The sequence below is a fragment of the Haemaphysalis longicornis genome, unplaced genomic scaffold (assembly GCF_048455015.1).
Source record: "Haemaphysalis longicornis isolate Haplotype H1 unplaced genomic scaffold, Haemaphysalis longicornis Haplotype H1 scaffold_6, whole genome shotgun sequence".
Taxonomy (NCBI): Eukaryota; Metazoa; Arthropoda; class Arachnida; order Ixodida; family Ixodidae; genus Haemaphysalis; species Haemaphysalis longicornis.
In genome coordinates, this window is record NW_027526407.1 from 83060044 (window position 1) to 83087936 (window position 27893).

Consider the following 27893-nt stretch of genomic DNA (forward strand, 5'->3'; position numbering starts at 1 on the left):
TTGCGACCCCTCCATCGGTGCCTTAGTAGCAGGTTCGAACGTACGCTGCCATAATGTAGTGTTCGCGGAGCGCGAGAAACGTACAACCGACACGTCTGACGTTCAGTCTGAGAGTGCTTTTATTTTTCGGCTCCCCTCCCCGGGTCGTGCCCTCGTAATTCCTTCGTCAGGCGGGCCGAGCCGCCGGCTGCGCGCCGTCCGCTCAGGTTTCCCTTGCGTCTAAGCATAAACACACAGCACAGCGTGGAACCCAACACACGATCACCTCGAGATTTAACGCATACGCTGATATAATGGCCTTATATACTACATTTGGAACATGGTTTTTACAAGACTTATTTAATGATAATGCATGTAAACCGCTCAGTGAGTACGTGAGAATGATACACTTGGGTATTTCATGTTGGACTATATGATTTAAAACAAGCCAAGCTCCATAGATTTCCTCCATAAAAATGCTGCTTTTCGAGTTCAGGGTCTTAGAGAGCCTCAAATCTGATCCGTGCGCGGCACAGACACAGTAAGGGCAGTTTTTGGTTCGTCACTAAAAAATTATACACACTGCTACTTCGCTCGCAGAAACAAGAAGTGCTGCAGAATTGACGTTGTTGGTACTCGTTTGCTATCCAGAGCTACAAACGACAAGTCACACGACCCAGCGCGAATCTGGGTGCATGAAAAGGTGTATAAAAAGGTGTGTGCAAGTGTATGAAAAGGTGACACCAAGATTAGACGCTTCATCTCTCACTCGGTGTGAGAAAGAAGGGACATTAGATCGACGGTATAAAAGAATTTGGGCCGTGGTTGTATCAGAGAAGACAGGTTTAAAAGGATGGCGGGTCAGTGATGAAACTTTAAAGACGTGTAAAAGGTCCATGTAGGTTCGCTGGTGATCTAACGACATAGAGGCTCTGTACAGGTCTAGATTGAAATGCACCCGACGCAAGGTGAAGCCCCAAGTGTAGCACTGGGTCAAGTATTCGCAATGCTGTTTTAGTCACTGACCCATACACCACACTGCCTTAGTCCAAACAAAACCCAATCAAAGAAGTATACAGGTGCAGCAGGAGTCCTTTTTCAGCACCATACGACTGGTGGGAGAGGACCTTAAGGGTATTTATGGTTTTGAGACGTTTATGCTCCAGTTGCTTTATTTTATGAATAATTCTGAGTTTTCGGTCAAACGCAACACCTAAAAACATGTGCTCATTGTTCACAGGATGCGACATGCCTTTAAGACTAATATCTGGATTTTGATGGACCGCCCGCTTCCTGGAGAACACAGCACAAGAGCTTTTTGCAGGATTCAGTTTATAACCATTCTTTTCCGCACATCCAGCAAGTTTCTTGACTCCAAGCTGGAATTGACGTTCACAGATTGACATGTTACATGATATCTGTACGTCGTCTCCATTCATGAAATAAGAAATTGCAGGTGGCAATGCCTTCCCAAGAGAGTTCATCTTAACTATGAAGAGCATGCAGCTCAACCATCCACACTAAGGCACGCCGTTTTCTTCCACGTGAACCTTCGAGAGTGCACTATCGACTCTCAGGCAAAATGTTCTCTCGGAGAAGTAACTAACAAGGCTCTTTAACGTGTTACCCGAGACACCGAATGAATTGATGTCACAAAGAACGCCCCAACGCCAAGTGGTGCCATAGGCCCTTTTGATGTCTAAAAACACCATAAGACAGAACTGGTTATGCAAGAAGGCATCGTTGATTTATGATTCAAGTTCCCAGAGTTGGTCGTTCGTGAATCTCCCCACTCCGAAACCTGCTGGCAGCACTCGAGAAGGCCATTATAATCAAGGAAGTACACGAGTCTGCGGCTTATCGTCTTCTCGAAGATCTTGCACAGGCAGCTCATCAGGTCTATGGGATGGTAACTATAGGGGGACGACGGGTCCTTTCCCTCCTTCACGAAAGCCACTACTATGGCCTCCCGCCACAAGCGTGGAATGTGCCCCGAAAGCCATATTTTATTGTATAGATGTAGGAGTGTTTCAAGTGCGTCTGCGTGGAGGTGCTGTATATTGTATATGTGATGTTGACAGAGCCTGGAGCTGAGGGTTTACATGTGCTCAGAGCGCCCCTCAGCTCATGAAGCGAAAACTCAGAGTTATAGGAAGTGGTTGATCTCATCGTTATGTAAAGGCTTCGTTTCGGCCGGGAGCTTGGGTTTCATGAAAGTGCTTGTGTATTGTGCTGAGATGGACACACGTTGTGAGTCAGGAGGTCATCCTACGTCATCCGACGGAGGATACCCCGCGCCTTGTTCTGGGCATCTCGCACCCGCCTACGTTCCTCATTTCACCACGGCCTCCAATGGGTACGCGGCGCACCAGAGGCGTGGGAACTAGACTTTTCAGCAGCGTCGAGGATGTGCGCCATGAGCAGTTGGGTAGCTTCTTCACCGCATAGGTGTCTTATGGATGTGTAGTGTAGTTTGGATGTCTGTAAATGTACTCCAGTTTGCTCGTTCTTCACTGAATCCCTTATGGGAAGATCAACTTCTTGGGCCTTTACCTGCATATGTTAGTGAAGTGGGGAAGTGGTCACTACCACGTGGGTCCGTGCCCACGCCCCACTCGAGTCATGGAAAGAGAACTGAGGAACCAATAGGCAAATCAAGGTGCGTGTAAGTGCTGTCTGCTGTATTATGGTATGTAGTCCGTTGCTTAATAAAAAGGCATGGTCCCGAAGATAAGAATTTTTCGATGAAGCGACCTCTGGCATCCGTGTGCGAAGAGCCCCAAAAAGAGGATTCGGTGCATTCAAGTCACCTATAACGATGAAGGATTCTGGAAGCTTATCTACCAGCGCCTCTAAATCATAAATGGACAGCTGGAATTCAGGAGGAATGTAAAGAGAGCCCACCGTAATTAGCCATTTAAATATTATTGTACGAATAGAAACAGCCTCAAGGATGGTGTGTAATTGGATTGTGTGACACGCCAATGATTTTCGGACAAGAAGGCCACACCACTTGAAGATGTCCTACCACCATCCCTGTATTTCCTAAATACCCAAAATCATTCACAAATTTTGTTTGTTTAGAGTTTAAATGGGTGTCTTGGAGACACATCACAATCGGCTGATTAGAAATAAATAACTCATAGACATCATCAAGATTTTTAAGAAGGCCTCTGCAGTTCCATTGCATAATATTTTCTCTTCCCATTATTTCCCATTCCTGGAATATGGGCGTGTCTATGTATCGTTTTTGCGGGCTTGAACTCTTGGAAGGGTTTTTTTTCAAATTCTCAACTGACATAAATGCCGCAGCCCGTTCCTTTCGCTTAATGCGAGGCGGAACGGCGCGACGTCCATGTCATCATTCGAATTCATTAGGGTGCCCGTAGGAGCGGACCCCATGGCACCCTTTCCGATGCCCTTCGTGTGAGCTGCGACCGCCGAGGGCGTCAGGAGCGCTCTGGGTTGCACAGGTGGTGCGGCGGGGGTGGTAACTGCCGCGGGTGTCTCCGTCAACATCTCCTTCGTTCCCTCGCGTGTGCTTTGAGGCGGTGCAGACGAAAGAGTGGATGCAGCGGCATCCCCAACACATGGTTGCCACCACAGCCTCTCCTGGCTCAGCCAGTGGTGTAGGGGTGGGACGGGCCACCAGATGAACCCTGAGTGGGGCGGGGGCGGGACCAGTTCTGACTCACAGTACTGGGCCTCCGCCGAAACCATGCACCACTCCACCTCCCGGCGAGATGTGTCGGCGTACCTCCCCAGGGGGAATGAGGCCTACCCCTTCCCCGTCTCTAGGAAGCTGATGTTCTCTGTGTTCCCGCCCACATTTCAGCGTCGATTACAGAGTTGGTAACTAGTGCCAGCATTACAACACTCGCACGATCAGACTTCAAGATGACATCAAAACGCGTCATATCTTTTAAGTTCACAGCGTCGCAAACGGGAATAGAAAAGTAACCTAAGATACAAAGAATAGCACTAAACTGGCTCGAAGACCGGCAACGAAATCGAAAGCCATAAAAGGAGATGCTGTCACGGCCACCACCCACGAGTGCGCGCCGGCTCTTACTGTCCTCATTGCGACAGTTCCATCGATCGATCACTCTATTAACTGTCAATTGCTCTGGCGAAAGTCTAGTTAGCGTCTCTAAACGGGCGGTGACTCCGATCCCCCGACGCACAATGAATGGGCTGAAAGCAGCGCCGGTCATCAGCAGTTTTCACACAGGTACAGAATCAGGTTTCACTAAACATTGCATAGAAACACCGACCTATCAGCACCCCGTCAAAAACTGCGCCGATATTAACGAGTAAACGCTTTAAGAGGCGACGAATTAGTACCGGTCCGGACCTGAGCAGGTCACACGTGCTTTCAGACCAAGCGTCGCCTCCGCTGTACATGTCGAAACGAGGGCCGTCCGAACGTATCAAGCAAATATAGAACGTAAATAACGCCCTGGCATCGACAGCGCGTGCTAAAAACTTCGTTTTCTTCGTCGAAAGCGGAAAAACTTACCGGCGATTAGGGCAACAAAGGCGTGCGACAAGGTAGGGTCTGATGACTGAAAGCGGTGTTGAATGAAATCGGCCAACACGACTTTTAAAACTCTTACTAGTAGAAATGTAACAATAAAAACAAAATTGCAAAAATTAAAGCAAAAATAAAGAGTTTGACTGTATATTAACGGAATTTCCAAATCCGGTAGTTGGTCAATTAATTCATACGAAGCGGCGGCTGACTACCTTCATTCTGATCAATCCGATATAAACAAACATGGCGCCTGCTTCAGCGGATGCACGTAACGCCGAACGGCGAAAACAGGTGAATATTCCACTCATTTCGCATTTTTCAATTTTTGGGGACGTTGTGAACGATGCTCCGAATTCTCAGATCGCGCAGCTATTGCATAGAAACTCTCTCTGTCGTTCAGTTTCGCGGTCGAACCGAACCTTCCCATCGTGTCTGGACGGCGAATGTGATGTCATCGTCCCCGATCACATGTCTCGGGGTGGAACTCTTTATTTTTATTTCCCCCCAAATCGCTCTACAACTCGCCTTCAAAAACGCTTTTGGTCCCGTTTTCAGCGCTTCGGAGCGGGTCTTCTCATCTTATCTTCGATCGGTTGTCTGAGCGCGTCAAACGTCACAACGGTGATGCTAGTACACCTACGCAGGATGTGTCACCGTGCATACTTAGTGCGCGCTTTGGAGTCTTGTGACGCCATATGGACATGATTTTCATCCCGTTCATATTCCCTGTGGCCGGCTACACGTCGGTTCGGCGGTTCTTTCCCTACTCGGAGCGAACACGGGTGACATGCTACAACGTCTACAACGTCCCCCCGAACGCGGTACGCATCACGCGTTAGAACATCTAGCTCGCGTCGTATGTCCGCTTTGAAAGCCCGTGGTGGCACCGCGCCAATAGCTCGAGGGCTCTCAGCTGTCCCCGCAGTTAGCCTTTCATTCTTATCTCTACAGGTGGCTAGCTTACGCTAGTTTAGGAGCCAGTTTAGTAATGGGCCGTTTTGTACGCCGGAAACGAATTCAAGTAACCTGCCGGTCCCGTTTCTACGGTTTTACGACTCGGGCTTGTTCTGGAAAGTTCTTTTTGAATGTGGTCGTAAAGCGGCCGCGCTCACATGCGCACCGGTCATTTATTTTTTATACGGCCCTTTTCTATTCAGAACCAGACGAAACGGCCTATCGTGCTTGAAAACGGCGGGAAGTGTTCTATTTTTAAGGATCCGGTGACGTCGTTGCTGTCGCCTCGCCGTAAATACAAGGTCTGCGACCCTTGTCTTGCACTGCCTTGCTGGTGTTCGGAACAATAACGCCTGACAGAGCTCTAATTTGATGCGCACTCTGCTGTTGGGATGTTTTATCGCACACCCAGCCTCCCCTTCTACTCACATGCGAGACACGTGTTGGATTATGTCTTATCAGGCGCGCGGCGGAGGCTATTATCAGAAACGCGAAACCTGGCTCTTGCCAGGAAGCGGTTTGATAGGGGCCCAACGTGCTTGCGAGACTCTTGCTGTTCGCGCACCTATTTGTACGTGGATCGGTTTGTTGATCATCCCTTCGGAGCATCCTGGTGTTAGACGGGCCTTTAAGACAAAATGTAGCCTTGTTTATTATGAAAAGTTGCCTTTGGGAACCGACTCAAATCCATTCTAGCCACGAAGAACTTTGTTTAGCCGAAAAAATGGAAGAAAAATATTGAAAATTTTTGAAACTTTGTGCTATGCAACATTAGTAGTGTTGCAATAGAAGGATAAATTAAAGCTTCGTTATCACTTTACGTTAGTTATAGTTATAAAAAGGTGTACTTTGTCGTCTTGTGTCGTCTGTTCCTTCCTTAGTCCTGTCTTCCGTGCTGTTTTTAATTGATTGATTGTAGGGTTTAACGTGCTGACGCAACGCGGGCGATGAGGCGCGCCGTAGTGGAGGGCTCCGGATTAATTTTGACCACCTGGGGATTTTTAACGTGCGCCGAAATCTCGAACACACGAGCGTTTTTGCTTTTCGCCTCCATCAGAAAAGCGGCCGCCGCGGCCGGGAATCGAACCCACGACCTCGTGCTCAGCAGCGCAACGCCTTAGCCCGTGCTGTTTTTAGACTTTATAGTTATAACTTTATGTTAGCAATCAGGTCAAAGGGAACGTGAAGCACCGCTACAATACAAGATTCTGTGACGACGTAGAGACGTCAACAGACAGTGATTACGGAGTCACCACTACTTCGTCCGTTTTTCTCAACACCTTGAATATTTCATTGAAGTTTGCGACAAAACTGGTGTCATTGTTATGGGGACGAAACAGTCTTTTAATGAACCAAGCTTGTCTTTTGTCTTTATTGGCCCCTATGCTTGTGTTTAAATGGGGTTTTCAACAGCTTGTAGCCCCTCTTTTCAAGTAGCATGCCTGTCTTGCCTACTGATTCACTTAGCTGTCATTTTAACTAAGCGCTCCCGCATTTAATATGTACACCTCAGCCCCAAGAACCAGCTTCACAGAAGCCATGTTATGTCTGTTTTCCGTTCTATTGTTAAAAAAAAAAAAAAACGTTGGCCAACTTTTTTTACTGGTTACGTTGCACAGTACGCAAAGTTGACTGTGCCATCTGTTCATCGCGATAGCACTGTGCACGAAACAGGATGAGCGACAGACTTCGGCACGTGGCGTTAGCTGCATTCCTAAAAATAAAAAAAGCCACTCGGAAATGGCTCAAGCTGTATATGGTAGTGAGGGCAGTGATAAAATGTTGGAGGGTAAGCCTCAGCAAACGTTGGCAGTCGATTCCAAATAATGGTCCTCATTGGTGAGGTCTTCTACATTAAACAAAAAAAAAAAGGTGGGGGCAAGGGGGAAAAGCTAGTGCACCTTTGAGATCTCAATTAGGTGTGAGGTTAGGTTTTCAAAATTGCTGAGATAAAATTACTGGGGCTGGATTTCTTGTTTGTCAAGATTCTTTGGTGCATGCTACAGATCACCAGTTAGTCCCGATTAATCTGGAGCCCTTCACCATGGTGTAGCCCATAGCCCAGACGTAGCTTTTGCGTGTAAAAATGCTCACAATTTGAATTTGTAGATGACTCCGTACATGCCCAGTTTATTAGGTCTCTCTGTTGATATTTCTGTTTTACCTGCCATGGTGGCATACTGGCTAAGGCGCTGTGCTGCTGAACCCAAGGATGCGGGTTCGATTCCACCCACGATGCTTGCTTTCTGAGGGAGACAAAAAGTGAAAAAGCCCGTGTGTTGAGATTTTGGCGCACATTAAAGATCCCTGGGTGGTTGGAATTATTCCGGAGCCCTCCACTATGGCGGACCTGAAAGACCAGGTGTAGCTTCGGCGCATTAACCCCACAATTTGAATTTTTGGATTGCTCCCTACATGCCCAGTTAATTAAATGCTTCAGTAAAATTTTCTGTGTTTTGTTAAACTGTTGCCTAAAGACGCCATGAAGACAGTATACATCATCATCAAACTGTCTACGCCCGCTGCAGGGCAAAGGCCTCTCCCATGGATATCAAATTATCCTGCTCCTGTGCTAACTGCGACCAATTTATCCCCGCAAAGTTCTTGATCTCATCTGCCCATCGAACCTTCTACCACCCCCTGCCACGCTTGCCTTCTCTAGGGATCCACTCTGTTACCATTAATGACCAACGATTATCTTGCCTTTACATGCCCTGCCCACATTCATTTCTTCTTCTTCTTCTTAATTTCTACTAATATGTCCTTAACACGTGTTTGTTCCCTGACCCACTCCGCTCTCTTCGTGTCCCTTAATGTTACACCTATCATCTTCTGCTCCATTGCCCGCTGTGTCGTTCTCAATTTAAGTTGAACCCCCCTTAGTGCGCCTCCAAGTTTCTAAACTGAGTTACCTGTAAGATGCAGCTGTCGTACACTTTCCTTTTCAGGGGGGACACTGGTCTTAAAACAGCTTCTTTTATTTTCAAGTGAACTCTGTGAAACTTGTCAGTCTTGCTGCTTTTTTCCCACTGATTTCAAATATGCCAGTATTTTTTCAGTTGGTCAATTAGTTCCCAAGATAATTAGAGATAATTAGCCATTTTGTCCCAACAATTAACAAAACAGTAATGCTCACAAAACTGTAATCTTTATATTTTCCATTACTATGAACCCTGCTGAATGCAATCTTGGAAACAGTTTTTTGATACACCGCTTGGAACTAATTTTACGGCTCATTAAACTTCGGTAGCACCAGTGGCAAGGAACCATTTTCAGTGCCCATTTCAAACACCGAAGTTTAATGAGCTGTAAAATTAGTTCCAAGCGATGCATCAAAAAACTGTTTCCAAGATTGCATTCAGCAGGGTTCATAGTAATGGAAAATATAAAGATTACAGTTTTGTGACCAACACTGTTTTGTTAATTGTGGGGGCAAAAATGGCTAATTATCTCTAATTATCTTGGGAACTAATTGACCAACTGAAAAAATACTGGCATATTTGAAATCAGTGGGAAAAAAGCAGCAAGACTGACAAGTTTCACAGAGTTCACTTGAAAATTAAAAGAAGTTGTATTAAGACCAGTGTCCCCCCTTCAGGGACGATGGTAGCCTGCCATTCATTATCTGGGAATGCCTGCCGAATGCACTCCACCCTAGCGTCACTAAATAAAGGCTTTTAGAGTATCGGCACTCTTTTCTCTCATTGTTATGTGCCGCCAGGATTTTCATTGGTCGGTCGGCACCACGTGATATTTGTTTACATATGGGCGCAGCCATTTTGTTTCTGAGCGCCTCTCCTCTCTCTCAGTCGCTCTCTGCTGCGCAGACGCCAGAGTGGCTGTTTGTACTCTGCCCGTCACAACCGGCGGCGGTTTCGTTAAGAAAGATGGCAACTCTGCAAGCCAGAAACAAAATGGCCCCCACACGCTTCCGGGTACCCGAAGTGGCGGTACTCTTAAGCGTAGCTTATTTAGTGACGCTACTCCACCCCATTTCGAAAGTCTGTGTGAGGGGGCTGGTAGCAATGGCGGTGATTGTCGCTCTGGATTCACGCTGCCTCCTTGTTGCAATCGTGGCCGTGCAGTTGCTGGTGGGCGAGCTGCCAGGCGACTTTTTGCGGGTGGACGTCGCTCCGGTCTCGCCCAGCGGCCAGCAGATCTCGGCCGACGAGCAGGCGGCCCTCGCCCTGCAGCAGCAGCTGTCGGGCGCCACTGCCTTCACGACTGCACAGGCTGTCGGCCGTCTCAGCATCTCTGTCATACAGGTGAGGGGGGGGATCGGCCAAAGGGCCCACATGTGCATAAAGGCCAACTTCGGCCTCTTGAAAACACTTCTTCCATATAGTCTGCCTAATAAAAAGAAAGCAAGATGCAAAATACAACAGCTGAAATATGCGCGTGGACGCTGCAAACGGTGAGCAAAAAATCGACGATTTTGAAACCAAAATCGAGAAGAGCGCGGCCATTGAAGTGAAGTTGCAGCCGTCCAGTGAGCGGCCGGGCGGTCAGCAGCTCGGCGTTATGTTTCACCGAAGTTCAGGGCTACAGGTGGTGTCGTCAGCCATAAAGGAGCCATGAAGAGAAAATACAATTCCGTTTAATTTGAAAGAACTAGGATTCAGTATCTCACTCAGCTCCATTAGAGCCACAAAAGATGTTTTTTTAACGAAAAAAAGCAAGAAGTATTTAAAAACTTTCAAATTTTGCGCCACAGTGACGTGTTATGAGCAAGAGTGACGTCATACAGGCCAACAATAAAACAATTTTCAGTGCGTTGACTGCACGTTAGCATTCAAGTGATGCGTTCAAATGGTACTAGAGGCCCCATTGCAGACGTCCAGTCATGTGTCGCCGCGACAGGTGAGTTAGGCGGCCGCCAATCGCACAAACAAGGTTTCATGACGTCATAGAAAAGTTGCGGGAAATTGGCTAGGGGGTCGCCACGGCTTCTCACGTTTTCTGTAATATCTACGTTATTTGTTCGAAGATTGCGATGACATTGGTATCATTGTTATCGGGACTAAGCAGTCTTTCTAATAAACCCAACTTGTATTTTGTCTTCATGGCTCCTTTAAATGTTCTGTGGTTGCACTGGTGTCAGATGCATCAGTGCATCATATTCTTTCCTGGTGTTATATGGGAGTCCTTGTGCGAGCTCATTTGGACGTGCAGTGCACACGCAACCATGTGCTTGCTTGCGCTGTAAAAGTGTGGGTAACGAAGTGACTCGGGAAGATGCCGGTGCTGCTGGGTACCAACAAGCACCTCAGGGCAGTTCATTTGTTATGAATCAGACTCGGTTGCTTTTGCTGGTGTTCTGAATATCAAGGTTGTGACCAGTGCTGGTTATTTATGGGGAGTAGTGGTTTTTGGGACGATGTAATGGACATAGGCTAATTTCAGCTTGTTACCAACAGTGAGGAAGTTCTGATGTTTCACTTATCTGCACGGTGGGTTTAGATTTGTCTTCTTAACCGGGAACACCGGTCTTGAGGACCGAAAATTTTCCGCAAAATCAATTTTCTGTATTAATTTTATTTGCAGTCTACACGTCCCAAAGAATGTATCTGCAAAATATTATAGCTGTACCATAAGTATTTACAACACTGCCACCCTTTGAAGTCGCCTAAATGACTATTTTTGCCTACGTTTCCAAATTTCGGGCCCTGTTTTCCCAGAACCAATTTTTCCCCATGAGGTCAACTGTCAGGTGCAACATCTTGGGATGTAATGGTTAGATTTCTATAATTTTTGCTGCATTTGAAAGCTTAAGAACTGTACAGTGCAATAAAACCACAAAATATACAATTTATTTTTGCCAGCACAATTTTTAATGCAGTTTGTTTTACGAAAATATTGGTGATCAGTGACCTGACATTTAATAAGTTTACAGGGCTTGTAGAAACAATGCTAAAATTGCTTCTGTGGTATAGTTTCACTCCCTGCTCCTTCTAGAGCACAAAGGGATAAAAAGTATTCGAGTATCTCGCAGGTAGATAATGAAAAAATTGCTCGAAATGGAATGACGTAACATGTTGCACAACTCTGAACTTACTCCACATAGACGAAAATTGGCTGCATATTTGTGCTCAGTATGTTAAAATACACTGAATGTGTAAATCTGAAGCACTTAGGTTAGTTAAAAAATAACAAAAGTCTTCAAGATCAGTGTTTCCCTAAGTAAGTGTCAGTTGAAAAATCTGCAGATAAGCAGGCCACTCCTTGGCCGGCATGAAAGCCTTGCCGACGTGAAAGCCTCCAGTCCCGGTCTGGAGCCATAATGGTCCAGGGCTTTGCAGCAAATCACTTGCAAACTGTGATGACAGTGCATGAACATTTTGTTCAGCCGGGAAGCAGGCTTGAGGAATATTGCGGGCTATCAAATGCAGACCTGTGTTCGTAATTAATTCAAACTTTTCAATCTTAGGCTGGGGTTTTCAATACTATGTCTGATGACAATGGGTGACCTCCCTGAAGAAGGTTAACGTGGTGTTGTAGCGCGGTGCCTGGAATGTAAATTGTGTGTTTGGTGAAGTGTGCACATGTGTACTGTAAATTTCTTGTCGTTGTAATGTATATTTGTCTCTCATTATTTGTGCCAATTGACAGTTAAATTTGACTTATGCCTGAGCGATTGGCTCACTTGTTAGGTGCATATAAGCGTGTGTCATGTTCTCGACCCATCACGGTACGGAAGGTCACAAGTCCTTCGAAACTTGCAGGCGAAGCTGGTGAAGCACTATGGCGTCACGAGGATGGACCCGTATGTGCGAATCCGGATCGGCCACAATGTGTACGAGACGCATACGGACTACAACGGTGCCAAGAACCCCCACTGGAACAAACTCTTCCACTGGTGGGTACAGCACCACCTCTTAGTAGACGGGACCTCTGTGGGACTTAGTTCGTACCTGTGTGGGACTTGGTTAGGACCTCTGTGGGACTTCGATGCGACCTCTTTAGGGCCTCTGTGAAACTTAGTTGGGACCTGTGTTGGACTTTGATGAAACCTCTTTAGGACCTCTGTGGGACTTAGTACCTGTGTGGGACTTAGTTGGGACCTGTGTGGGACTTTGATGCGACCTCTGTGGGACTTAGTTGGGACCTGTATGGGACTTAGTTAAGACCTGTGTGGGCAGCTGCGGGATTTTGGTAGGACCTTTCTGGGACAACTCTTTTGTGGTGGTGGTGGTAGTGAAACTATTTCCAAAAAGGGTCCTGAAGTGACCGCGGAAAAAATGGCCGATTTTGAGTGCTTCCAAAAAGCCTTTTTTCTTCTCTTGAGCTACCAGACATATTTGGCATTGCTATGCATGAAATTGTAGCTGATAGATTTCTCTTTCAAACACATTACAGCAATTTTGTGAAAGATGAGAGTTTATGGAGAGGTTAGTGGTCAACAAAACAAAGAAAAATGCACAAAAAATGATACACAATACACAAATAGGCTATTTTACTGAGCCTAAAAACTATTTTGGGAACTCTAAGATATAGGAAAATGTTTCTACGTTCCCAAGCAATGATTCAACATATAAATCAAGGCTGTACACCAAGTTCTGGATTTTTGCGGGCCCACCAACCTAACAACCTAACGGCTCCGACAGCTGTGCCACTCTGCGAAGCCACTCGAGAATTATTCTCTCTATCTAAAATATAAATCCAAGCATGCATAGGCGGAGAGTTTTCATTTTCCCACAGGAAGGGGGGGGGGTAACGCTCCCCTTGACTTGTAGCCCAATGATGATGATGATGATGATAAAATGTACCCATCATCATGTATACATTCATTCATACATGCATACATACATACATACATACATACATACATACATGCTTCCTGTGCACTTGTCCTCCTATGGTAAGAATTGGAAGGAATAAATGGAAAGTATGAAAGTAAGCCATCCACGTCTGCACCACTTCAATGATGCAGTAAGCTTTTAGCCCCAATAAAATTTTAAGTGAAAAGGTAGAGGTTGCAACTCTCAAGAAATGTCAACTGGCAATGGCACTGGGGGAGTACGGAGGTGTGGGCAGAGCCCCCTCTGAGAAACTCCGGAGGGCAGGGTTCGACAGGTCCTTGAAAACCCTTGAAATTGTAAATTGAGTTTTCGAGGGCCTGAAATTTTTTCCTTCTCCGTGAAAACCCTTGATTTCTTCGGGCAACAATCAGGAGATTCGATTGCGTGATCGGGTTTTTGTGGATAATATCAGTGTGGCCCTGCACACTCACCATCCCTAACATGCTTTTTACAATTTAAAGCACGCTTAAGGGTGCAGTAGTGCTGCTTTATACTGCTTTTACAATTTAAAGCGAGCTGCTTTATAGAATGGCTCGTACTGAAGAAGTCCCTGCGTCGGATGAGGCAAAGATTAGCATAGGTCCCCTTCTAATTTTCCATACTGCTTTTTGCATGGCCTCACCCTGTTATTCATTTTACATATCTTCCCGTTGCTGTGCCCTGTCATAGCTATTCCCCACTACGTTTCGCAAATGAATGGCGCTGACATTCCAGGGTCCAATAAAAATGAGCACAGATAAGCAAAACTCTAAATTTGAGAACACATTGCATCCAGCTGCTAAGCTTTACTGGAATATTTTACTTTGACGGGTGTGATGGTGGGCAGAGCCAGTGGAGTCGTCAATCCCTCCCCCTTAATGAGCACAGAAATTTGGGGGATAAGAAGGGCAGGGCGCATTAAGTTACGTTCCTCACTATTCAAGACTGTGTATTGAGAGCATCTGCAGAGCTCGAAGAACTTCAAGATGGCCTGGGTTTTGTCAAGTTCCACCAGTATTAGTGTGGGTGGGTCTAAACTTGTTCACTTAGGGGGAAGCCGTTCCAAAGAGATTTTTCTTGAGGTCAGTTTTTGAGATGTAAAGAAGCAGACGTTTAGCGTGTGAGAAGAGTAGTGAAATGTTGGTACACGTGCTTCCCTGCACCCTTGAAAATGCCTTGGCGGGGCCTTGAAAGTCCTTGAATATCCTTGAATTTTTGTCCCTGAATTCCGTACGAACACAGATGGCTGGGGCCCACGGGCCCCGCCGCACTCTCCGCCTATGCAAGCATGCTTCTTCGTGTTCTCAAACAAAATCCTTATCACTGCAGCGGTAAAAAACAACAACAAAAAAAGATAACCGCTTTTGAGAAGCAGCGCTCATCGTTCCGCAGCGCTAATTTTAACACGAGCGTCAAGCTATCTTGAGAGTGATAACGCGATACGGCGCGGTGCATTTGGCAAAATATCTCCGCCGCACATTGTCCAGACCCTACACGTGCAAGCAATACTGCAGTCGTCAAGATATTAAGCACGTTTTGTTTATAAATACAGCTCAAAGTCTGAGGCTGTTGAATAGTAGAGCCTTCATCAGAACAAAAATGTAATGAATCCGCATTGCTGCTGAAGTCATCACTGCTGCTGGGGTAAAAAAAAAAAAAATCAGCAGCAGCAGTGGCCGAAGTCCCTGAAACCGCTGTCCACCTTTGCAGAGCGCGCAGTGAAACAGGGCACCATTTTCGCCCAACTCGCCGCTACCTTAGGTTCGAATTTCACTCGCGATGTTGTCTACCCACGTGAAATGTAAACAAGCGGCAGCAAAACTGAACAAGGCGTTTTCAATGAACATGCCAGATGGCGTCAGTAGTCCGAATCGCGCCGTTTGTAGTTTTTGCAGGGAGTTCGAAAATCGTCGTTCGCCAGTGAGCGATGGCCCGTGGCGTGGTCGCGAAAGGGTTAAGTGGGAGGCCTTGCAAAGCTAAGCTCTGAGCTGAGAAACATTTTTGTACGTAGTCCGAAGTCAGCACTAAGTTCCCCAACATGCTTTAAAGCATGTCCACATGCTTTAAAGTTCCCCAACTCTGCTCATTACTTTGATGTAGTAATGGGCACCAGTAGAGCCTGTATATTACTCACTACCTTCTTTGTTTCTGTGTGTGTGTGTGTATGCGTGAGTTGCTTTTTATTTTCGGTCCTTTTCAAAGCTAATCGAAAACCCTGTAGCAGATGCAAGCTAAATTTGAGTCACTCTGGAGTGTTTATTTCTATCTTTTTGTGGGGATCTGAATGTGTTTCAGTACTGACTGAGCGTGTAAGTAGCCAGCTGAAATTGGCGCCACATCTTTCAGTGGGGAGGTTGAAAGGGGAAGGCTGTCAACCTTGAGCCTTCAGACATCAATCAGAGCTGTCATTGTTTAATGCCGCATTGCAAAGCTATTGTTTGTTGAGCATCACTTGGGGCTATTGTTTTGGGTTTGCAAACTTCCGAACATGGGTCAAATGGAAATTATCAATGTGGCAGCGAATAAAAAAATGAGCTATTCTTTGTGTCATATTAGTGTGAGATAGGAGCATTGTGGGAGCTTTATGTTGCCTGTGCTGCATTTTTTTTTTATGAGAAGAATTTTGCTGAGCACTCTAAAGAATATTTTTAACTCTGGTGCACTCAGGTGTGTGAAAACTTGAAACTCTAGGAGCACTTTGTAAATTAGTAGAGACTATTAGTAGTAGACTTAGTAGTAGACACTGTCTGCACTGACACATTACAGCATTGTTACAATTATGCACATATGTGCAGACCTGCATTGAAAAGAGATAAAGAAAGTACCAATAAAATATACTTTTCAATGTTTTAAAAATATATATCATTGATTATATTTATAAATGTAAATTGTTTTGTTTAAGCTCATGTGTATTAATGCTGGCCTAGGCTTCAAGCTGGTCCACATGCTTTAAACGCTGAAAATTTATGTTGTGACGTGAATGTATTGTGTGGTGTCAAAATTCCTTTTCATAAAAAATTCTAGATTCTTAATTCTTAAATAGTGTGTGCACAAAAGAGGTCTAAAAAAGTTGCTGATTGTAGAACATGTTTCATTGTAAGTGCAAAGAGCGTAGCTCTTTTTTCTTTACTGCACTGTTACAGAATAAGAGAGTTTCCTCAGACTGTAAGCAAGGAGGATGACTGTTGCAAGCTGTTTTGGGTTGGTGAAAGTTCACTTGTAAGGTGATTTTCTTCTTTTCTCTTTTTCTTTTTTCTTCCCATAGCTTCCTGTCTCCTGGCGTCACGGCGTTCCTGGTGGAGATATACGATGAGGTGAGTTCAGACAGCTTTCCGAACTGTCACAAAAAAAAAAAAAAAAAATCTGTGAAAGCAAGGTGGAAAGCTACAGCTGTCATCGAAATCACTAAAAAAATATTATTCAAAATTGCAAAAATAATATTTCTCGTGCAAAACAAAATGATTTGACCTAACATTAAGCCGTAATTTTTTTGCACAAGTTGCTTATTCGTTTTGTTTTGTTTACATCTTCTTAGGCGCACTTACACCCTAACTCACTTGAAGAATTGACGTGTTAGTTATTATGGGCAATTGGGTCAGGCAAAGCATTGCTGTTTTGTGAAGCAGGAGAGTGGTTTGATAGGTTTGCTGAAGAACCGCGAGTGTCGTCTAAATTAGCCCAGAACTCTCCATTGCACTGTTTTGATATAGCCCGTGTTTATTTATTATTATTATTATTTTTTTTTTTTTTTCAAGAGAACACAACTTGTGTCATCAGCCTTGTGGGCAACGCATTGGGACAAATTGGCTGCTGCCATTGCATTAAAGGGACACTGAAGTGAATTTATCAAGCTCCCGTTTTTGCTTGCACTGCGTAGACTGGCTCAAATTAGCACACTTTTCATCGTTTATCCGGTTGACAAATCGGTAATTATTTTACAAAGCGCGAAAGAAGAAAAACTGCCATGCGCGGTTTGCGGCGGCCGCACCAACTAAGGCTGTGACGTTGGGAGTAGGGGGCACCGTGATTGGACGATGCCCAAGGTTAGCAATCAAAAAACTTTCGGTTTCGGTTTCGGTTCTGTAAAACAACATGTTTGACATCCGATGGCGTCGTTGGATGGGCATTCTCAATATCCCAGTAATCTTAGTACCGCGCTTCTGCAATGTTGTCGGCTGTAAAATGCATAAGATAAGCCTCCCAGGACGGCTTGGAATTGTAGCATTCACTAGCTGAGGCCTATGCAGTGCATGAACGCCCTCCGCGTCCCCGCAGACGCTCAAATACATGCGCTTTTCCCCCATATTTGGAGCTTTCATCACTCATGCCTGTATCGTAAAAAGCGTGTTTGCACCAGGCCAAGGGTCTGTTGATTCTGGCCTGTGCCCACTGCCCGCAAGCAGTCGTTGCTTATGGCAACAGCACGCCAACGAGAACTCGCTAGCGCGCCAGTGCCAGCCTGCGTGAGTTCTGTGGACTAGCTCGTGGAGCAATGAACGTTGCGGCCCAAAAAAAGATGAAGTCAGTATAGAAAACATTGGCAAAAAACGAAAAAGTTAACATATAAAAAAAAAACATGTACCCCCGAGGATTCGAACTTGCGACTGGCAAAACACTTGCGATCACATACCTAGCACTCTAGACCACTAGGCCACGAGCAGGGTCTTCCACACGATCGAAATATAAGGTATATAATGTAGAACCAGTTTACACTTTTATTTAGTTTTAGTATTTCAAGCAGCTTAGGTGACTATTTGTTGTATTGCGCTCGTACAGTAAGCGTCTCCTGAGTTTCCACAATAGCTCACGTCTAGGAATTGTATTTCGTAGACGGAAAAGCGTTCGCAGATGCGTAGTCGTGCTGCTGACCGCTGTGCTTGTTCGCCCAGCGCAAAAAGTGCTTCCCGCACCCTAGGTTTACGCGGTACGGTAAAAATATCAGTCGATTTTATTTCCTTAGTACCTATATTGACTTCACTGACTCTTCGACCCCTTCAAGAGGCCTTATATTTTCCTACTGGCGTACCAGTCAGCGAAGCGTCGCATGTGCGCTTGTGTGAAGCGACCTTGACTTGGATCTAGATAGTGTACAAACTAACGAAGTAAAGAAAGGCACATTCTTCCATTCACAAACGTGTCCCGGCTTCGTTTCAACTGATCGAGCGTATTGCCATGACCCGTCGGCGGCCGGCGGACTAAACGTTGGGCCGACTGACTCGGTCGCGGAAGGTCGGTGAGCCGTGCAGTAGCGCAGCCAATTGCCAGCTCCTCTCCTGCTGACGTCACACGAAAACGCCACAGAAAACGGGCGAGCGTAAAGAGAGGAGGACAGCATTTTCGAATTGATTTTTCTACTAAATAAATTCGCGTAAACGTGCTCAGAGTGGTCGAAACAGGGCCTAGGGACTCCGGACTACAATTTGCGCTCGTAATCCCGCATTGTTTACAAATCACTTCAGTGTCCCTTTAAAACTCGATGTAGAAGTGTTAAGTGCAAATCTGAACTTGAGGGTCCCGTTTCAGTCTGCGGACTCTGGGACCCTCTTCTGTATATTAATATGTTTGTATACCTTTACACAGAAATAAATTTGATTTTGACTTTGACTTTGAGCTGTCTTCACTCTGGCTAATTAGGGTACTTGTTACTTTCGTTGCACTTTCTTTAACGTTTTTGTGTTACAAAGTTTAAAATACCATATTGCTTAATTCTGAGACCATCGTGGTTAAAATGAGCCAAGTGGAATTGCCTTGTGTGGGCCATTCATTGTGTAGATAATAGCCACGGAGGAAAAATTCAACTTGTAAGTTACCCATACACTCCCTGTACATTTATCGTGTTATCTGTACAGCTAACTGCGCAGTGATCTCAATGGTGGAGACAGATAGGACAAAGAGATTGGGCATGCAGATATTGAGTAGGGAAAAAGACAAGCTGAGAAAATTCACATTCAAACAAATAGATTAGGATAAAGAGTGGTTTGAAATAATTTAGACAGGCTATGGTTATGGTTGACATGGAGAGGAAACAGCTGATGACAAGAATTCTGGGACTTTGCATTCTTTTGCGAGGATGAATAGCAGCCCTGGCATATTCAACAAAAGGTCACGGATGCCTTCTTACGATGTCTATTTCATCTTGAGTCGCCAGGAACGGTCACCACCGCGTCTGCTTTCACAGTTGTATGCTTTCTGAGCTCCCTGAGCGGCTGCTTAACTGCTTCGAACTGCTCCCCCCGCTCTCTTGGCTGTTCCTCCTCCTCCATGGCCAGTGTGCCTTCACGGTGAACGAGAAGATTGCCTGGGCGCACGTGGTCATCCCAGAGGCAGTCTTCCAGGGACAGACGTGCGACATCTGGCACCCGCTCTCGGGCAGGCAGGGCGACTCCAAGGAGGGCAACATCAATCTGGTCCTCTCCTACCAGGTCAGCTTCCCCCCTGTACTCGGGTGCAACTTAATTAAGGGGGAGGACACTGGTCTTAAAACAACTTCTTTTAATTTTCAAGTAAACTCTGTGAAACTTGTCAGTCTTGCTGCTTTTTCCCCGCTGACTTCAAATATGCCAGTATTTTTTTTTTCAATTGTTGACTTGGTTACCAAGATAATTAGCCATTTTTGGTCAAAAAATAGACTAAAACAGTGTTGGTCGTAAAACTGTAATCTTTATATTTTCCAATACCAGGAACCCTGGTGAATGCAATAATCGGAGCAGTTTTTCGATGCATCGCTTGGGGGTAATATTACAGACCCCCCTTCAGCAGAGGGGTACGCTACATGAGCTGTTGCAGTTTTTAACATGTACAGTGAAACCTCATTACAAGAGACACTGTTACAAGAGACACTTGGTTATAAGAGACATTTGAATGAAAGCGGTTTGGTTGGTTTTCCTATGTTCGCCGTGTTAGCAACATTGCGTACAAGAGACCTTGGTTACAAGAGACGTTTCCTGGGTCCCTTGAGCGTCTCTTGTAACGGGGTTCTAAAGTAGCCCGGTATAAATGATTGTCTCTCTGGGGAGTTTGTGTGGGCGTCGTTTTCGTGCTATTGGTACGGAATCATGCAGCAACTTTCATTTCATCCTTCGGTTGTACGGCGTTAGTGGTGAAGATGGCATTGGTCACTACCCTTACTGTACCTCGGGGTTTATTTAAATAAGGCTGGGGCAGTTTTTTTTTTCTTTTTACATTCTCGCTGCGTGCAGTTTTTACTTGAAAACACATCTCCTTTATTGCTGCAAGTTTTCTGGCAGACAATGCTTTGGTGTCATTGCACTTGTTAGATCGCACGCAAACGTAAGCAGAGCTTGAACTGTGTGGCACAAACAAGAGTTAGTGGGCTGCAGCGTATCACTTTATAGGCGAACTTCAGAATGCGCATGTTGATGGGTGTCCGACTGACACTGATCTTTTTTTTCTCTTTGTCTTTTGTTTCTCTTTCAGCAATACATGTATCCGCTAGTAAGTTTTGCTGCCAGAGTTCCGCCCTCTACATGCTGTTTTGTGTGCTTGTGTGCCCTGAGATGTGGTGTTATGAGGTTTTAAAGGTTGCGAGACCAATTTACTTATGTATTTATTTATTACAAATGCCTACTGTGCCAACATGACATTGCTGGAGGGAAGTTCGAAACTGAAAAAGTTTCGTTCAATCGCAAATAATGACATCACTGTGAAACTAAAAAGCACAATGAAGGAAGAATGGCTATTACATGCTAGATAACAAAGTTGTCACTGGCTGTTGGCGTCCCTTGTCATCGTCATAATCGTCGTCTCATGTAGTCGCGGTATTAAAGGAGCCATGAAGAGAAAATACAAGTTGGGTTTATTAGAAAGACTGCTTAGTCCCGATAACAGTGACACCCATATCATCGCAATCTTCGAACAAATAATGGAGATATTAAAGAAAACGTGTGAAGCAGTCGCGACCCCCTACCCTATTTCCCGCAACTTTTCAATGACGTCACGGAACCTTGTTTGTGCGATCGGCGGCCTCCTAACTGACCTGTCGCGACGGCACATGACTGGACGTCTGTAATGGGGCCTCTAGTTCCATTTTACCGCATCACTTGAATGCTAACGTGCAGTTAACGCACTGAAAATTGTTTTATTGTTGGCCCCTGTGACGTCATTCTTGCTCGTAACACGTCACTGTGGCGCAAAATTTGAAAGTTTTTAAATACTTCTTGCTTTTTTCTCCTTAAAAAACATCTTTCGGGGCTGTAATGGAGCTGAGTGAGATGCTGAATCCTAGTTCTTTCAAATTAAACGAAGTTGTATTTTCTCTTCATGGCTCCTTTAAGCGGGCATAAAAAGCACTACTACAGGAGGGGCTATATGTTGGTGGGCATCACATGACCAGTCTAAACTTGGTGCCACAAACTTGAATTATAGGGTAGCAGCACACATGTCTTTTCCATTTCTACTGAACGGTAGCGGCCTGGGGAGTCGCAGGTCTTTTCGAGCCAGAGGTTCGAACGGAAAACGAGTTCTTTGGTACTCACGAGAAACTCGACATAGCATCTTTTTGTAGGTTTGAAGAAAGATGGACTGCATTCGCGCTGTGATGCCGGAGGAGTTTTGGGGGAATCGGAAGAGATGGGAAGATTCCTCTGCTAGAGGGGTCGTATTTTCGGTGCTCTTTGAGCGAGCCTTGAAGAAATGCCTGACGAAATTTGTGCGCTGACTTATACGGCGTTATTTCTAGCGTTGTGATGAATTATCAGTTCCTCTGCGCTTCTCACAACACTGGGCTGACAGAAATCCCAACGGAAATATCTTGTTTCCCACCATTTCCTGAGCAACAAACTCCAGCAACCAGAATTCCTTCGTTGCTTATTCTGAAGCTTTTCCATCTCATTCTGCTGTTGAAATTTGGCATCGGATGGGTATTATTGTGGGGCTTCAAATGTAAACTTTGTAGGCTTAAAATTTGGCGCGATATTGGGATCATTGAGGAAACTTTTCAGTGATGTCCCAGCCCGTCCTAATGACGTTCCCAACACACGTGCTGTTCTTCTTGCTTATCGCAGGCGATTCCCCCCGGGTCCCTGGCTGCACCTCCTGTCGTTCTGGTCAACACGCCGTACATGATGCCCGGAGTGGTGCAGTATCCCGCCGCTGCCGGTGAGTTGCCAACCCCGAGAGGAAGTGGACGTTGTTTTCTCATTAGGCCGCATGAACTGAGCTCCGAACTGTGACGTGTACATTTGTGTTTTGTGTGTACACTATTTTCTGCTGGTATAAGTACGTATTTATTTATTTATTTATCTGTTTTTGAAATTTTTGGCAGTGGTAATGAAGGGAATTGCTACTACAGTCTAGTCCACTTATAACAATACCCAAACGCCAAGGAAATCCCGTCGTTATAACAGATAATTGTTATAAGCGGGTTGCGAAATAAAAAGACAGAACAGAGCTCAAAACGGTTTATTCGCATACCAGCAACTTCGTTCTACGAATTTGCGGAAAAGAAGCCACAGTCGGTCACCTTTGTTTGCCGCGTCTGAAGCTAGCGCAAATCTTTTCCAAGAGCATCTATACGTGCTTCACCTAGCTGAGGTAAATGTCCTTGGCGGAAACAAAGTCCCCGAGGGACTGTGTCATGCAATGGGCCTCCTACGAAGACACTACCTGAGTAGGCTGCGCAACCGCGTTATTAGAATCATCACTGTTGCACTTTTGGTGCACAGTATCACACGATTCAATCGTTATATCCAATATCGTGGCACTGGAGCATTGTAATAAGCGGTTTATGTTACCATAGAAAGATTAGAAAAGTTGACGTTGCCATAGCTGTTCATCGTTATATCCGATATATTGTTATAAACGGTATCGTTATAAGTGGACTCGAGTGTATAGAGTAGTACTTGGTGGTAATGACAGGTTTATTTCAGAACGATGAACAGTGAAACGTAGAAAGTGTTGGTGCTGATTTATGGCAGAAAAGGTGGCAACGACGCACCCCGAATTGTAATGTGCTGGAAAGATTACTCAGAAAAATTTGACAAAATAATGACGCTGATTCTATCGCACAGATGTAAAATAAATCCTACCGCGTACCCAGCAGAAGGCATTTTATTTGACTCGCGAAAGTGTGGCAGCAAAAAGCAAAAATCTCTTGTGCCTCATAAACTTGCTGATTCAGCGACTGCGCTCGCATTAAAACTTAAGTGGAGAACATTGTAAGCCGATTTAGGCTTTCAGCCTGTTTGTAATTTAGCAAAAAAAGGTGCGCGTTAGAATCGTGCAAATGCGGAACAAAACGTGCCAGCCTTGTTTTCTTTTTTTTTTTAACTTTTTGTTCCCTCTGATCGTCAGTCCTGCACCTTTTTTTTTTTTTTTGTCATGAATAAGCTTTATTTGGCTGAGGTAGGGTCAAGCCAGTGCAAGTGTTGTGTGCGCCGCGCTTGTCGTACCATCAGTTGCTGTACCAGCAGTTGTGCATTTGTTGTACTAGCAGTCATTATATCAGTCATTGTGCCATTAGTGGTACCGTAGTACAGTCGTACCAATAATTATTGTACCAGCAGCAAAAGATGAATTGCGGGACGGTGATATTTGTCCCAGTATGTACAAACTATAGTCTTTTGCTTTTTACTGTATTTACTTGATTTTGACGTGAGCGGTAATTTTTGACTGCATCCAGAAAGAAATTGACTTCAGGTGGCCAAATTTAAGGGAAAACAACTCGCATTACAATCGAGTAAATACGGTACAGTAAATATGGTACATGAGTAAATATGGTATTGCGCTCTAAGGAACACGGGCTCCCCAGCCGTCAAAAAGTAGATCTTGTTGGATCAGTTGGATCTCCTTGTGTTGTTCCAGGCTACGTGTACCCACCCTACCCTGTTTCCGTGCCACGACCCGGCTTGGTGACTGCCAATCCGGGCTACAATCCGGCTTTGCAGCCGGCTATGCAGCCGGCTATGCTGCCGGCTGTTCAGCAGCAGCAGCCTCCGCCAGCACCCATCACGGAGAGCGATGTCAAGCAGGTGAGGGCAGACACCGGGCTTTCAAAGTGACACTTTCGACTTCCCATAAGCATTCGACGACTATAATGATGTTGGGTAACTGACGATGAACTCATCATGCAGGTATTAAAAAGTAATACCCCTGTCACACGGGCACTTTCAATCGCGATTGAGTCGATCCGGATCGAGCTCAATTCGGGCTCATGCTACACGGCAGTTTCAATCGCGATCGAGCTCGATCCCGCTCGAACTCAATCCTGGTTTCTCAAGCGCGATCGAGGCTTCCAAGCGCGATCGAACGAAAGCGGCGATACTCTCGTCCCCGCTCAGTAATGACACAGAAGGTGAAAACTTCAACTAACGCTAAAAACTGTGTCATATAACTTGACCCAAATAAGCGTGAGGTAACATTTACATAGTTACGTACTACCTACGACCGCGAGAAGTTACCAGACGCCGGCAGCAAGTACAGTGTTAGCGCCGTCTAGCGTACACGAGTGCAACCGGTGCAACTTTTCGATCGCGATTGAAACGTGCCGTGTAGCAGCGGCAGTCCATCGAGCGCGCTCGAAAACTCGATCGCGGTTCACTTCAATTGCGATTGAAAGTGCCCATGTGACAGGGGTATAATATACAGTAAAAGCTCATTAATTCAAACTCGGTTAATTTGAACTTACGGTTAATTCGAACTGACGCCCTGATCCCCCGGCACAGCCCTGCACATTTCAATGGGGGAAAACTGCCGATAATTCGAACGCGTCGGTATTCAGAACGGTTGTAATTCGAACTGGGATCCCCTGGTTTCTATCGCTCCTCACCGAAGAGTCGGTCCAGAGTGATTACAATGTGTTGCAAATCCAAACCAAACCAAATATACCAGAGACGCAAAACAACGAAGCAGAAAAACAACAGTGTAGGGCGTGCGCTACGCTGCTGCGACAGATTATTTCTCTTTCGCAGCGGGCACCGCGCCGCCCGCACCAGTGCTCTGGCTTATGCCGTTGCAGGTTTTTGTGAACATTATTTACGAAATCACTTGCCACAAACGTGTAGTAGTGGCTAATTCGCGGTAAAGAGTTGAGAGGTGGCTTGTGTTCTGCCTGCGCAGTGTGGCCCGATGTCCACTCATTGTAGCGCCTGCCCGCTAATTCGAAACAATTTGAACAATGTCATGGTCCCCTTTGAGTTGAAATTAACGAGCTTTTACTGTATTACGTTGTTTCTACGAAACGTAAGAGGACAAAACGAAGGACTCCTTGGATAACGCGAGAAATAATTCTTATGAAATGGAAGCTGAAAAGAATGCGGAAGCGTAAATGCAGTGCACTCCAGCTATAATAAGCCAGTGCTACCAAGAATGATTGATTGATTGTGGGGGTTTAACACGCCGACGCAACGCAGGCGATGAGGCGCGCCGTAGTGGAGGGCTCCGGATTAATTTTAACCACCTGTGGATCTTTAAGGGGGGACGAGGGTCTTAAAACTAACTTTTTTATTTATGGGTAGAAACTTATGAAAATTTGCACACTGATGTGCTTTTCTCTGTAGATTTCAAATATGCAATTATATTTGAGCTGGTGCTGTTAGTTCAGAAGTTATCATACAAAGTCTAAACCGCAATTAGGTAATTTCTTACGCAGCTTTAATGAACTTTCGCATTGCATTTTGTCGCGTTTAATTACATGAATGGATAGCCAGAGAGTTCCCATACCCGATGACATTCTTCGTTTTTCTCTAAAGTCACGGCATCCTAAAAAAATATGTCAAGTACAAAAAATGGCAGTATTGGATATTTTGGCTCATCAAAATAACTGCAAGTCATCATTTATGCGTAGCCTAAACAGAAAAACTAAGAATGTCATCGGCTGCCTCAGGCTGTACTGAAAAAAATGGTACCAAGATTGACCTTATGAAGCAAAAATAAGTTTCCAAAAAGCTGCGTAAGGCTGAGGGAAGTGACCAAAAATATGAAACTGAGAAAACTGCATTTGAAGTTTGGCCATGTGTTATGAGATGAACCATCAGTAGTGTAGCTTCAAAATTTCCCAGTAACAAAGACATGTTCTTCCCATTTTCAAATCCGTCTTTGGATTCCAAAAATGTCAACTAGAACTGGAGATACAAAAGGCCAAGTAACGGACCCCAACAGGAATTTAGCAAAATTTATCGACTTCGAATCTGTTGGCATTTTGTTAGCGTTGTGAAATCTGGTGGTGTCTTGCTGGCGTCGTGAAAACTGCAACAGTCCTTCGTGAAGTGCCATCATCTATTACAGTGCACTGTGGTACCCAGAATATTGTGTACGGCAAAAGTGTGAGGGTGAAACTTGCTTTAGGTGCCCCCCTTTTTTGTTCTTTGGTGAGGCTATTTCATTCGCGGTTTTTATGCTGGAAGTTTGAGAGGATACAGGGGTGGGACACTGCGCAGTGCGTTTTCCGCAAATGCATCATGTTGTTGGCCCTCAAAAGAGTCTTTTGGGGAAAATAAATGTAGCTGGAAGGCAAACTTTCTTGGCCTCAGGGGATAAACCCATAGACGCCTTTTTCCTTCAAGCCGTGCATGGTGCGGCTATCTCCATCGGACATCACGGTTGTGTACTGCAGCCCATTCTTGGAGAGCGAGCGCTTGAACATTATCAGGGCTGCCTCTACCTCCATGCGTCCTGCACCACAGTCAATGTTTCTCTGACACTCATGGTCTGCCAGCCAATCTTCGTAGCCCTCATCTGAAGCTTTGGGTCTGATGGTGCAACCTAAGCAAAAGTTAGAGAGGACTACATGATCAATCACCAAGCCGGTGTACACTCCAATGATGCAGCCCACTCCAATGTGTGACAACCGTCCCTTTGTCATCCACGTGCCATCAAACATCACATCTATGTTGTTTGGCGGCTGACCAAGGTGTACAAGTCCTTGATGGCACGCACACTATCAGCTTCAGAGGCTGCTGCAGTGTCCTCGCAAACCTGAACCACTTTCCTCAAGTGCGCTTGGAATGTCTTGTGGTGCAGGCCTCTGTGGGACAAGTTCATACCAGCACAAAAATCTGAAAGAGCAGTCACCCCCTTCCCCATGCTTTGAATACTTTTCAAAGCCCTCATATTCACTTCAAAAAGAGTGATATTGCCAGATCCTTCGGTCCTTGGCGAGGAAAGACGTTCCACACGGTGTTCACAAATCGAGCACGTCACCTCGAGCTTCACGGCGAGGCCGTACTGCCGGTCAGGCTTCCTCAAATCCGGCGCCGCCAGCCCGCACTTGCCGCACCTGACGTGCGCGAAAAGGTCCTTCAGCATTGCAAAATCCACTAAGACAAAATCTGTGCCGGATTCTTCCTCTGAGTGCGCCAAATCCACTTCAAGGAGGTCGAATTTCCGCTGCGTTGCTGACTTAGTCTCCGTTCCGCGCTTGACCTCGTCCGCGTGTTCCGTACGCGCGGCGATCTCCTCCGCCGTGTAATACCTCGTGTCAAGCCGGCAGGACGTGCTTGGACCAGGTATGGATTCCGGAGGTGGTTGGTCAGGCGATGGGGCAGGCGAGGCAATACGAGGCGGCGAACGATTCTCATCCGGCGGAGTCGAGCGGCCCGAAGTCGCACCACGCGACCTTGGGATAGGCGGACGACGCTTTCGCTTCCCGTGCGCATGAAGGGTCGTCTTCTTCAAACGTACGTCTCCTGGCA

At 45.6% G+C, this 27893-nt stretch overlaps 1 protein-coding gene across 2 annotated transcripts in view; it reads left to right on the forward strand.

The window, feature by feature from the left end:
- Positions 1–4681: 4681 nt before the first annotated feature.
- LOC144143588 (toll-interacting protein-like) overlaps positions 4682–27893 on the forward strand; it is a 37345-nt gene continuing 14133 nt past the window's right edge. Inside the window, exons 1-7 of one of the 2 annotated variants that reach the window (XM_077675398.1) lie at positions 4682–4804; positions 9553–9732; positions 12190–12323; positions 16511–16559; positions 19515–19667; positions 22269–22362; positions 24067–24233. In XM_077675398.1, coding sequence (XP_077531524.1) covers positions 4757–4804; positions 9553–9732; positions 12190–12323; positions 16511–16559; positions 19515–19667; positions 22269–22362; positions 24067–24233 — 825 coding nt within the window. In that variant the 5' untranslated portion in view covers positions 4682–4756. Of the gene's footprint in view, positions 4805–5137; positions 5335–9552; positions 9733–12189; positions 12324–16510; positions 16560–19514; positions 19668–22268; positions 22363–24066; positions 24234–27893 lie in introns of those variants that run through there. The other variant, XM_077675397.1, reaches the window with a different exon arrangement.